General features: G+C 38.1%; 1 protein-coding gene across 4 annotated transcripts in view; it reads left to right on the top strand.

Annotated features, from left to right (window-relative positions):
• Nucleotides 1–13,045, top strand: part of Acaca (acetyl-CoA carboxylase alpha) — a 271,109-nt gene that overhangs the window by 75,419 nt on the left and 182,645 nt on the right. For all 4 annotated transcript variants that reach the window (XM_076871149.1, XM_076871147.1, XM_076871151.1 and 1 more), the window contains exon 4: nt 11,763–11,895. In XM_076871149.1, the coding sequence (XP_076727264.1) occupies nt 11,763–11,895 (133 nt within the window). The remainder of the gene's footprint in view (nt 1–11,762; nt 11,896–13,045) is intronic.

Raw genomic sequence — 13,045 nt, 5'->3', positions numbered from 1 at the left:
TCAGGGGCTCTGGAGTCAGGCTAAATTTAGATCTCATTTTTGTAACTTCTACTCTCTCTGATCATGGGCAAGTTACACAATTTCTCTAAGCCTTATTTTCCTAACTTGTAAAATGGTGCTCAAATATCATTATCATTATTGTGAGGATTAATATGCCAGTGCATGTGAGAGCTTAGCACAGTGTCTGTCCCATAGCAAGTAGTCAGAAATGGTGGTGGTTATTTTTATTTAGTTTTCAATAATTACTAATCATCATCATTCAGAAATGTTTGAGCAAATTTTATATATGCCAATAACTCTTTGGTGCAGGAGATATATAGAATGAATAGGAATTCTCATCCTCAAAGGATCAGTAAAAGTCTCTGACCTCAAAGGACTCACTATCAAGGAAGGCAGTTGTGTAAACTCATGTAATAGTCCGGTGTGATTAGTAGGAAAGATGTATGTGTAGGTTCTGGTGTGGCACAAAGGGGGCTCACCCTCATTAAGGGTGAAGCTGGAGAATCAGTGTGAGCCAAAGGAGCTCACTGGGAGAATTGACTGTTGCTTTTTTTGTTTGTTTTGCAGTGCTGGGGGCCTAAATCCAGGGTCCAGTATACGCTAGGCAAGTGCTTTCTGAGCTGTATCCCCAACCAGTTTAGTTCATGTTGAAGGATGAACTGGAGTAGTAGTGGCACACAAGGAAGGAAAGGATATTCCTGACAGAGAATAAGCAGTGTGAAACCAGAGGCTGACAATAGCATGGTATGTTTTAGAAACCATAAGAGGGAATAAAGGGCCATGCACATTCATTTCTCATACAGGAAGAATAGAATTTACATTTATAAAAGTTCTAGTCCAACTTTTGTGGGGTTTAAGTTGCTGATTCACATGTTCTGATTTCCTTCATCATCTTTCTGCTTCACTACTCTGTATCTGTCAGTTTGACTCATGGAGGGCAGATGGATATATTTGCCATTCAAACAATTATTTTGGGACTCTTAAAATGTAACCTCCTTTAAGTTCTAAGCAGTTGTTGTATTTATAAAAGGCTGGTGTGTAAGTAGGCAGGGGGAAATATTATAATATACTGGTGAGTTCCTGTTGCTGAAAAAGCCAAGTTGTAATAGATTAGAACTGCTTCCACTCTGCCATCCTCTTATGTTTCTTTCTTTCTTTTTTTAATATTTTTTAGTGTTGATGGACCTTTATTTTATTCATTTATCTATATATGGTGCTGAGAATTGAACCTAGTGCCTCACATGAGAAAAGCACTCTACCACTGAGCCACAACCCCAGCCCCTCTTATGTTTCTTCTAAAGAACATGTGGTGCTGGTTAGGTATTTAAATATATGTAGGAGTAGTAGAAAAATGAAAGTTCCCAAAATCAGTCCCAATGTGTGTTTTGCTTAACAGTTGTGTTCTCAGATTTTTAAATAACTATGGAACATGAAGTGAAGGTGCCTAAAGTGTTGAAGATACAATGAGGACAGGTAGAGAAATGTTGGATGTCATACTTGTAGACCTTGATTTCAAGGTGTGGGTACCTCTGGAGCATTATTCCTCTTTGTTGCCTTTCCATATCATTAGTAATGGTTTTTAAAAGTTTTTGTTTATTCATTATTATTATTTTTTTACACAGGTTAATTCACTTTATTTTTCTTGTATTAAAAACCCTGTGACTAGTCACAAATGGAGCCTCAGTCCTCCACACTAGAATCTGATGAGTTCTTACAAAATGGTCAGTGAATTCCTGAGAGAGATTTGATGGACATGTGGGACCTGCTAATCTTGTTTCCCCAGTAGCTCTGCATAGGAACAACGAAGAGCTTGGTCAGGATGATGGCTCCACAGATGGTGGTGACTACTTCCCTGGAGCACTTACCATCCAGATGATGTGATTGTTGTAGGTTGTTGTTGAAGGTGATAAATACCACAAATTTGGTCTGCTGGCCAGCGCAGGTCTGCTTTTGCATTAGCAAGAATTCAAAACCTCATTTTTGAGGGATGCCCTCAGGAAAAAGTCAGTGATCTCAGACTCCTTGATGGGTAGGGAGTACCAGGCAGCCCAGCCTGGTAACCAGTATCCCTCTTTGACCTTGCTCCTGTGAACCCCTTGGCATCCCATGCGCAGAGCTCTGGATCCTCCTGCTGCTCTGGTGTCATCAACTTTTTGGTGTTTTCCCTGAAAAGAAGCAGTGACAGTTTTTTAAAAGTGAACTTTGTTGAAGTATAATTTACAGTCAATCAAATGTACTTGTTTTACATGGACATTGCAATGAGATTTTAAATCAGGTTAAGATACAGTTTACCTATGATAAAGTTCACCTTTTTGAAAATTATAGTTTTAGCTGGACAGTGACTTGGGAGGCTAAAACAGGAAGATTATAAGTTCAAGACCAGCCTCAGCAAATTAGCAAGGCCTTAACCAACTTAGCAAGACCCTGTCTTTTTTTTTTTTTTTTTTTTCAGAGAGAGAGAGAAAGAATTTTTTTAATATTTATTTTTTAGTTTTCGGTGGACACAACATCTTTATTTTATTTTTATGTGGTGCTGAGGATTGAACCCAGCGCCCTGCGCATGCCAGGTGAACGCGCTATGTTTGAGCCACATCCCCAGCCCCAAGACCCTATCTTAAAATACAAAGGGCTGGTTCTAGGGTTGTAGCTCAGTGGTAGAGTGCTTGCCTAGCATATGTGAAGCACTGTGTTTGATTCTCAGCACTGCATATAAAAAAATTAATTAAATAAAAGTCCATCAATAACTAAAAAATATTTTTTTAAAAATACAAAGGGCTGTGGGGGTGTAGCTTAGTGGTAGAGCGCTTCTGGGTTCAATTCCTGTTATAAAAAAAATTACAATTTTATGGTTTTGACATGTTATCTATCTGAGTAGCCACCAGCCACCATCACAATCAGGATCAAGATATAGAACATTTTCATCATCTTCACACCCCCTTGCAGTAATTTTCCCCAACCCAGTACACTGTTGAGCTTTCTGCATTATAAGTTAGTTTTCCATGACTCAGAATGTCTATATGAAGTCATATAGTCTGAGCTCTTTTTAAAAAATACTACTTATTTTATTGTATGCTGCTGCTAGTATATATAAAATAATTACCCTTGTGAAATAGAAATTCATTAAAATTCAGAGAGGTAGATGTTAAGGACAAAAGTAGAAGTTTGTTATCGCACATGAATTATAGAGAGGCTTTTGTACAGGCTTCAGATTTAACTGTCTTGAATATTCACTGGTTTATGAGAAGTGGTTTGGGAAACCTCTGAAAGATTTATTTGACTACAAAAAGGAATAGACTTTCAGGAGTCTGTTGGGATTTGTGCTCCAATTGACAGGGGATCATGTTGAACATTCTGCACCAGAATTGTTTCAGATTTGCAGTTGCTTGGGAAATCTTAATGTGGCTAAGCCTGTGCTCCAGCTGGAGCTGCTAAACCACTGTCTTCATAGTGGTGGGACTGGAGGAGCCAGATAGTACACACTTGAGGGCCAGGCCAACTCATCAATCTGAGGTTGCCAGTATATGCTCTTTAGTGTCTTGTTTCTTTCTCTAAACATGGTGTTGCTGAGATTCATTCATGTTATTACTCAGTGTGATAAATTGATAATAATCCGTAGACTTGGGGCCTGAAAGAAATGAAATTATAGTAAAATTATAGACAAAATGATTTTATTATTATTATTTTTTTAAATATGTGCCCTGGCCAGGTGCAGTGGCACGTGCCTATAATCCCAGTAGCTAGGGAAGCTGAGGCAGGACAATTGTGAGTTCAAAGCCAGTCTCAGCAATTTAGTAAGGCTCTAAGCAACTTAGTGAGACCCTATCTCAAAAGGTGCTGGTGATGTGGTTCAGTGGTTAAGCACCCCTGGGTTTAATCCCTGGTCACACACACACACACACACACACACACACACACACACTACACACACACTGTTTCCAGCCCAGTATTATTTGTTATAATCTTAGATGTTGCATGGTATAGTTGGAAGAACACTGAAATGAGATTCAGGAAACCTGGTTTCTTATTTGTCTATGCTATAAACTTCTTTTGTGATATTAGACAAAAGAACTAGCCCATAAGTAGAGCTTATTTTATTTAAGGCCCCTTGTTACAGTTTAGATATGCAGTATCCCTTGAAAGCTCCTGTGTTGATGCAGGAATTCAGAAGTGAATGGTTAGATTAAGATAGCTGTAACGTAATCAGTCCATCCTAGTTTGAACGGACTGACTGGATGGTAACTATAGGCAGGTGGAATCTTATTGGAGGAAGTAAGTCTCTGGAGGTGCCTTGGAAGGGTGCATCTTCCCAGTAACCACTTTTCTTTTCTTTCTCTGCTTCCTGGCTGCCATGAGCAGAGCAGTGCTTCTCTGCCACACCTTCCTGCCATAGTGCTCTACCTTGCCTGGGGCCCAGAGCAGTAGAGTTGGTCAACTATTGACTGAACCTCTGAGCCCAAATAAACTTTTCCTCCCCTAAGTTTTTTTTTTAATATATATATATTTTTTAGTTGTAGGTTGATACACTATCTTTATTTCATTTATATGTGGTGCTGAGGATCAAACCCAGTGCCTCACACATGCTAGGTGAGTGCTCTACCACTGAGCCACAATCCCAGCCCCACCCTAAGTTGTTCTTGTCAAGTATTTTTCACAGCAATTAAATCTAACTAACATATCCCTTTTAACTTTAAAATTCCAATCTAGATATACAATAATTAGATAATTGGTAGACAAAGATAAAGAGAATTTTAGATTGACCAGCTTGAAGTGTCAGTATCTTGGGTTAGAAAGTGCTTTGGCATCCATTAGCAAACTTATACACTTAGTCACAGCAGAGATGTATAGCCTTCCTTGTGACTGTTATCTTTAAGTCTGGTACATTAAGTTGCCATAGTCTCTGAACTATCCCTTCTTGCTATGCCCCTGTAAGTGTTGGTTTTGCAAGTTAAGAAGAGCCACCTTAAGTCATGTAAAGTGTAAAGGAAGAGCCTACTCACTTGAGTTTTGACAGAGGCACTAAGTTAAGAAAGATTAATCTGATTTTCTTAAATGTATATGAAACTATAGGTATATATAAAGTGAAATAGTATGCTGGGTTATAGAAGAGACAACCTTGTAAGGTTTGGTGCTTCTCTTTAGGAAGACCTGCGTTCTAAAGGAGTCAGGAAAGGAACATTTACACTTTAAAATTGGAGCCACATGCAGAAAATTGTACTTAAAAATTTGAAATAAGAAACAGAAGAATGCCACTGTGAATCTTTTTATTTTAATGCTATTCCCTCAATATAAATCATATTTTGATAAAATAGTTTTAAAATCAAAATCAATGTAAAAAATTCATGATGAACAAAACGTCAACATTTTGAATAAAGATGGGATTGAAATACTGATTTTTTTTTTCTCTTGCTCTAGGCTCCAATATGGGGTTGGCATGGTAATGGTATATGCTTAGTTTTTAAAATTAAGTTTTTAATTGACACGATAATTGTGCATATTATGGGGTACAATGTGATGTTTTAATACATGTATACAGTGTGTAATGATCAAATTTGAGTAGTTTTTCTACCACCTCAAACATTATTTCTTTGTGGTGAGAACATTCAAAATTCTTTTAGCTATTCTGAATATGCAATGTTATTGTTAACTTTGTTCACCTTATTGTACAACAGAACACAGAACATTAGAACTTATTCCTGCTGTCCATAATTTCGTACCTGCTGATAAACATGTCCCCACTCCTGCCTTGTTCTCCTGGTATTTTTTTCTTTGATTTATTGTTTTATTTCTGTGTGTTGGAAGAAGTCAAATTGTAGCTGGTGAGGAAAGCGGAGTTTTAAAATTCTTAAGTATTTCTTAATTACTGAATTTTTAATTTTCACAACAATTAAATCTAACTAACATATCCCTTTTAACTTTAAAGTTCCAATCTAGATATACAATAATTAGATAATTGGTAGGCAAAGATAAAGAGAATTTTAGATTGACCAGCTTGAAAATACCTTTCTATTTATTTATTTTTTAATGTGGTGCTGAGGATCGAACCCAGGGCCTTGCACGTGTGAGGTGAGCGCTCTGCCGCTGAGCCATACCCCAGCCCCAATTACTGAATTTTTTTTGTGCTCCCCTATTTAAATCTATTTATGTATTTCTCATTTAGATCTATTTTGGATACCTTTAAGCCTGCTGCAGGGTAGTTTGTTTTCTTCCTTTCTTCTTTCCTTCCTTCTTTCCTTCCTTCCTTCCTTCCTTCCTTCCTTGTACTGGGGATTAAACCCAAGGGGCACTTTACCACTGAGCTACATCCTACATCTCCCCAGCTCCTTTTTTTTTTTTTTTTTTTTGAGACAGGATTTCACTAAGTTGCTTATGGCCTCACTGATAGTAACTGGGATTAAAAGCATGTGCCACCACCCCCAGGTGCAGAATAGTTTTCTGCTGCATTATTTTTAGTATCAACTGATGACCCAATATGTCATTCCCATTTGATTTTTGTAGTATTATCTTCCTGAGCAGTTAAAAGTAAGTTAAGTACAGTATTAGAGTATACTATGAAGTATAACAGTTGATTGATGGGTTGGAAAAAATCAGCTGTCTTTCAGACATTGGCACATAGCATTCTTTGGTTTGTATTTTAAACTTTTACCAAAGTTTGGGAATAATTGCCAATAGTAATTTGACTATGGCTATAGAAAAGGTCACATCACTAAAAGTAAGATTTGTTTTTCTCTCCTCTTTAATTACAAGTGACCTTTAAGAGTATTCCTTTAGTATCTCTATACCATTGATTAAATCTCATTATCAATCCCTTTCCCTGCCTTATTACTGCTCTTAGTTGTATGTCTTCTCTATACTTCACTCTCTCTAGATAGAGATCTATGTTTATATGTGCATGTGTAGCTTTAGGTGGAGAATGACATAATCCTTGGTTTATGAAATGCTTATCATGGGTCTACATGTGGCCCATTCTATTTATTTGTCTAGTTAGTTACTTAAAAAATTGACGTAAAAAGAATTTGACCTTCCCACCTAAACCAAAGGTGGGTCCTTAGCAATAACTAGTATTTAGCCATATGGCCTCTTCTCAACCCTTCTATCTACCTCCCCCTACCTAGATAACCATTTTCCTTAATCATATGTCTATTACTTTTTCTCTGTATAGTTTTCTTTATATAGTTTTGTCATATTTATGTGTGTCTCTTAAAAATATTTACATTTTAAACTTTATAATTTATTTTTATAATCTGTTTTTTTTTTTTTAAGGGGGGGGAGAGAGAGAGAATTTTTAATATTTATTTTTTAGTTCTTGGCGGACACAACATCTTTGTTTGTATGTGGTGCTGAGGATCGAACCCGGGCTGCACGCAAGCCAGGCGAGCGCGCTACCGCTTGAGCCACATCCCCAGCCCCTTATAATCCGTTTAATCTACTGTATATAACGTTTTTGGACTTTTTGTATGTTAGACATGTCTAGATATGATACTGTGAAATTTCTATTTGCACTTGTCCATTTCCTGGCACATAGCTCCTAAGCCTTTGATATGTCTTAGGTGATAAATGCCTTTTGTATATTAATGCAATAATTGATGCCTGGGGGCTCCTCAATAGCCTCGGATGGGGACTGGCTGCCTCTCTCCCTTATCTCCAGAGAGGGCAGAGGGGCTGAATGTTGAGTTGATCAGCAGTTACCAGTGATGTAATCAATTATGCTCCCATAATGAAGCTTCTATAAAAATCCCTGAACTGTAGGGTTTAAAGAGCTTCTAGATGACTGAACATATGGAGTTACCTGAAGGGTAGTGGAGGTGCCTGGAGTGTGGTGTGCCTGAAGAGGATATGGAACCTTTGTGCCCCTTCCCACATGCCTTACCCAATATTTGTGTTCCATTTTTCCGTTTGTATTTTTTATAATATCCTTTATAATAACTGTAAGGAAAGTATTTCCCTGTGTTCTGTGAGATGCTCTAGCAAATTTTATCTAAACCTAGGAGGAGGGCACGAGAACCTTGATTTATAGCCTGTGGGTCAGAAGTACAGGTCACATCTGTAGCAGGGTGTAATTTCAAAGGATTGTCTTTAGCTTGAGGAATCTGCTGCCATCTTCAGGAAAATAGGATCAGAATTGAGTTGAATTAAAGGATACCCACCCAATGTCTGTTGCAGAACTGCTTGGTGTGTGTGGAAAACCTCCCACATATATGATCACACAGAGTAGAGTAGGAGAAAAACTGTTGTTTTTTTAAATGTCTGATTAAGGTCTCCTAACTCTGATAATTTGTTGTGTATAATCTTTTGTGTTTTCTATGTAAACAGGTTTATCGTTCACAAATAATGCCAGTTTAATTCCTCCTTTGCAATCTTACTCTATTTTTTTCCATTACACAGAGAGTTTTCCATAAAGTTTTCTAAAATTAAACCATCCTTACATACCTTGCACAAATTCAACTTGGTTGTGGAATAACATTTCCATTTATTTATTTATTTTAGTTGTAGATGGACACAATATCTGTAATTTTTTATTTATTTATTTTTATATGGTGCTGACGATCAAACCCAGTTCCTCACATGTGCTAGTCAAGTGCGTTACCACTGAGGTACAACACCAGCCCTGGAGTAACATGTTTTTGACTAAAAAATGGCTAAGATGGCTTTGCACCAATACCATACTTCTTAAAGATATTTGTTTAGGAAGTTTGCATCTATAGTCATGAGTAAGATGGACCTAGAATTTTCCCTTCATGTAACACTTTTGTCTGGTTTTGGTTTCATTGTTATTCTAGCTTGGGAGTTTTTCTTCTTTTTCTGTTGTCTGAAAGTTTGGATGATAATTGCCCTTGAAAGTTCAGAGTCTGTCAAGGTCTAGTTACAGAAAGAAAAACTGCATCAGGTATTATTATTGTTATTATTTTGTTCTTTTTATATATACCTGACAGTAGAGTATATTTTGACATATTGTACATACGTGGTATTATGAACAGAGGGTGTTCAACAGTGAGAATTGATTATTGTCGTGAGGGGGCAAAATTGCGACGTATGCAGTTGAAGGGAGAAATAAAGAATGTCCCTGCGCTTCTGCCTCTTTCAATGCTTTATTCACTCAAATTACTCAATACAATTTCACTCTATAGGTTCTTAATCAAGAAAATGACAATCCTTAATGCTAGGCACTGCAATAGACATAATCAATTCACAGCAAACAATTCTAGATTAATTAATTCACAGCAAACAATTCTAGATTAATTCTAAGTACTACAAAACACACTTAATCATGACAGGCTTATGACAGACATTCCCTCTATATGCTAAGTTCAAATGTCAGATCAAAAGTCTTAAGCCTTAGGCTTTATGTCCAGCAGATGCACACACACTCAGACCGCGGTGATCAGGTCTGGAACCATGGCAGGCTTTTCCTGGCATGGAGTGGATGACCTGTTGAGGAAAGGGTCATAGGGAGAAGTTGCAGCTCTCACCAAGGTCCAGTTTGAGAGCCATGAGGATCATGCAAAGGCCCAGGAACAATGACAAGTGATAGGATGACAGGTCCTCATCAGGCTCTCCAGCCCTAGTGCATCCTTGTTTCAGCTGGCTGAATCCCTGTTCATTTGCTCTATTATTTATACTAAATTTTGGGACTTTTGACCCCCCCCCCTCAATCCTTATCAGCTAATGGTCTGGTGGTCTCCACCCTGATCTTCTCACCTTTCCCTCATCAGGCGAGGGCAGCCTGCCAGGGACTCCACTCTGTTTATCAGGGTGAGGGGAAGTAAATTGTTTGAGGCTATACTGGAGAGATCTGTGGGTATGCCTGGTAAGACTGCAGGTTTCAAACTGGAGTTTTTAAAATGGAGTTGCTTAGGCTCAGGCCTAAGGTCATCCTCACAGTTTACTTAGGTATTAGAATAATAAAATAACAAAAAAAGTGTGCTAGAGTTAATAACTACAGGAAGCAGTTTTCACTACTAGGGCTGGGAGCACAAAAGTGAAGAGCTTATAGTGTTGCCAGAACCTAAGACTTTGGAGGAGGGCCTTGGGGGCTGATACTTAGACCTCTGGGGTAACTTTTGAGTAAATGGTGCTCAAATCCCTAAGGTTGGAAGCTTGGCCTGACGGGTGGTACTAGACTCAGGTAGCACAATTCAGAGGATGAGTGAGCAGGGCAAGGCTAGTACTCTGACTGCCAAGTAGACACGATCCACTGCTCTAGATATTGTAGACTTTTCTTGGGAATGTTGAAAGAAACTAGATGCGGTAATGAACCCTTATTGTGGGAATAACACTGATAAGATCTGGAAAAAGGAAAGAACGAAGTCCCTTTTTAAAATCCTTTATGCTTTCCCATTGGCAGAAATGAACAGAAGAGAGCTATCAAAGGAGTCTTAAGGGCTGGGGTTGTGGCTCAGAGGTAGAGCGCTCGCCTAGGATGTGTGAGACACTGGTTTCGATCCTCAGCATCACATAAAAATAAAATAAAGGTATTGTGTCCAACTACAACTTTAAAAAAAAAAAAAGACAGTTTTGAAATGAAGTTTGCCCTCATAGTTGCATTGTCACAGAGCAAAAAGGGGTGGATTTATTGCTGAGGGAAAATAAGTAAATAACAGACACTGAATATCATGTATTTTTTATGAAGAGAAATCTGAATCTGAAAAAGGTTAAATTATTTGCCAGAGATCACTGGAGTTATTAAATGGACAGGTCTGGAATTTAAACCTAGGCCTTTGCTGGTTCTACTATATTCCATCTGATCTAAGACATCATTGGTTGTTAGAAGCACCATTATTTTATGTATCTCTAGGAAAATAATGTCAATTTAAAAAGACATCAATTATAAGTTCCCTACTTATAATTGAATTATGGTATGTGATGTTGCTGTATAAAGAATTTGGTTTTGGGCTGGGGGTGTGGCTCAAGCGGTGGCACGCTCGCCTGGCATGTGTTTGGCCCAGGTTTGATCCTCAAGCACCACATACAAACAAAGAATGTGGTGTCCGCTGAAAACTGAAAAATGAATATTAAAATTCTCTCTCTCTCTCTCTCTCTAAAAAAAAAAAAAAAAAAAAAGAATTTGGTTTTGGCTGGATGCCGTTGTGCACACCTTAATCCCACCAGCTAGGGAGGCTGAGGCACGAGGATCGTGAGTTCAAAGCCAGCCTCAGCATTTTAGTGAAGCCCTGAGCAACTCCGCGAGACTCTGTCTTTAAATAAAATACATAATGAGATGAGGATCTTGCTCAATGGTTGAGTACCCCTGGGTTTAATCTTTGATACCCTTCCCCCCCAAAATAAAAGAGAATCTGGTTTTGGAATTGTTGATTTTGAGATGCCTGTGGATCAAACATTTAGTGGACAGTTTGAAATGTAGTTATAGCTCATAAGAAAGACGGAAGCTAGAGATGTAGAGGTGAAGGTCATCTTCATGGCAGAGTCATGATTCAGAAACAGCTTCACTGTTTTTTATGTTAGTCTACTATTTATACTATTTCTTTTCATTCTGTCCTTTCCCTACCTTTTTATGATGGCATCTGTTGGTAAATCTGATATTGTTTTTTGTTATTCAGGACCACTTTTTTTTTCCCCTAAAATTTCCCAAGGAAAGATTTTCTTTTCTGTCTTCTATTTAATGATTTAAAGTATGTGGTCTGCCAGTATAGACTCCACATAGATATAGTTGTTATGAGTATGGTAGTGAAAAGTGGGTTTCCAGAGGATATGGATAGTGTGAAGAAATCTCATCTATTCACTCTGATGGTTTCTCATTTTTATAGGTCTAGCATGTCTGGCTTGCACCTAGTAAAACAATGTCGAGACCGAAAGAAAGTAGACTCGCAGCGAGATTTCACTGTGGCTTCTCCTGCAGAATTTGTTACTCGTTTTGGGGGGAATAAAGTGATTGAGAAGGTAAGTTATAACTTGCTAAATTCTTTTTGTCAAAGTACATGAGGGCTGTGAGTGGTGACACCTGTCTGTAATACCAGTGACTCAAGAGGCTGAGGATCACAAGTTCAAGGCCAGCCTCAACAACTTAGCAAGACCCTGTCTCAAAATTTAAAAAGGGTTAGGGATGTAGCTCAGTTGTAAAGTGCCCCTGGGCTGAATCCCCAGTAGCAAAAAAAAAGGTACATGAGGGGCTGGGATTATGCTTGCCTAACTTGTGTAAAGCCCTGGGTCGACCATCTTCAGCATAGAGGTGGGGGGAGTAAATGCAATTAATGCCTAGAATCAAAATTGATAGTTATATTTTTCAGGGACTTTACCACTTTTGTGGAATTGCCCTGCCTGGCATCATTGTGTAATTTCACTATTTTCTGTAATATGTATTTACCACTGATAATTTAATCACAACTAATTGAGGAGATGAAACAGTATTCATAAGGTTATTTTGAGGGGCTGCAGCTATAGCTCAGTGGGTAGATTGCTTGCCTAACACGTGTGAGGTACTGGGTTCCATCCTCAGCACCACAGAAAAATAAATAAAGTATTATGTCCATCTACAACTAAAAATATATTTAAAAAAGTTCTTTTTGAAAGGTCTTACAGTTTTGCAGGATGAGTCTGTACTGATCTGACAGGGTAGGAGGAATTTATTAAGTTATGGAATGCAACAGTGTTAGATATAGAGAGAGTTTCAGAACAGAAGACTTAAACAATTTAATAAACTGACTTGGCTTCCACCAAGTATTTGAGATGTTTAGAGGAGATATGTCATATGAAATATTTGAGATTTCAGGTATTTTGAAATGTTGTGAGTAATTCTGTGTCACTTTTTTTGGGGGGAGGGGTGCTACTAGAAATTAAAACCAGTGCCCTGTGCATGCTAGACAAGTGCTCCACCCTGAGTTACATCTCCAGCCCTTTTTACTTTATTTTGAGTTATTGCCTCATGCTAATTTGCCCAGGCTGGCCTCAAACATGCAATACATCTATCGTAGTTTCCCAAGTAGCTGGGATTATAGGCAAGTGCCTCACTGTACCCAGCCTATGTTACTGTCCCAACCATGTCAGAGATGAATGACTTAGTTGAAATAGTTTATAGTGATTAAAAGATTAC

The sequence above is a fragment of the Callospermophilus lateralis genome, chromosome 11 (genome assembly GCF_048772815.1).
Source record: "Callospermophilus lateralis isolate mCalLat2 chromosome 11, mCalLat2.hap1, whole genome shotgun sequence".
NCBI lineage: Eukaryota > Metazoa > Chordata > Mammalia > Rodentia > Sciuridae > Callospermophilus > Callospermophilus lateralis.
This window is presented reverse-complemented; position numbering and strand designations above follow the sequence as displayed.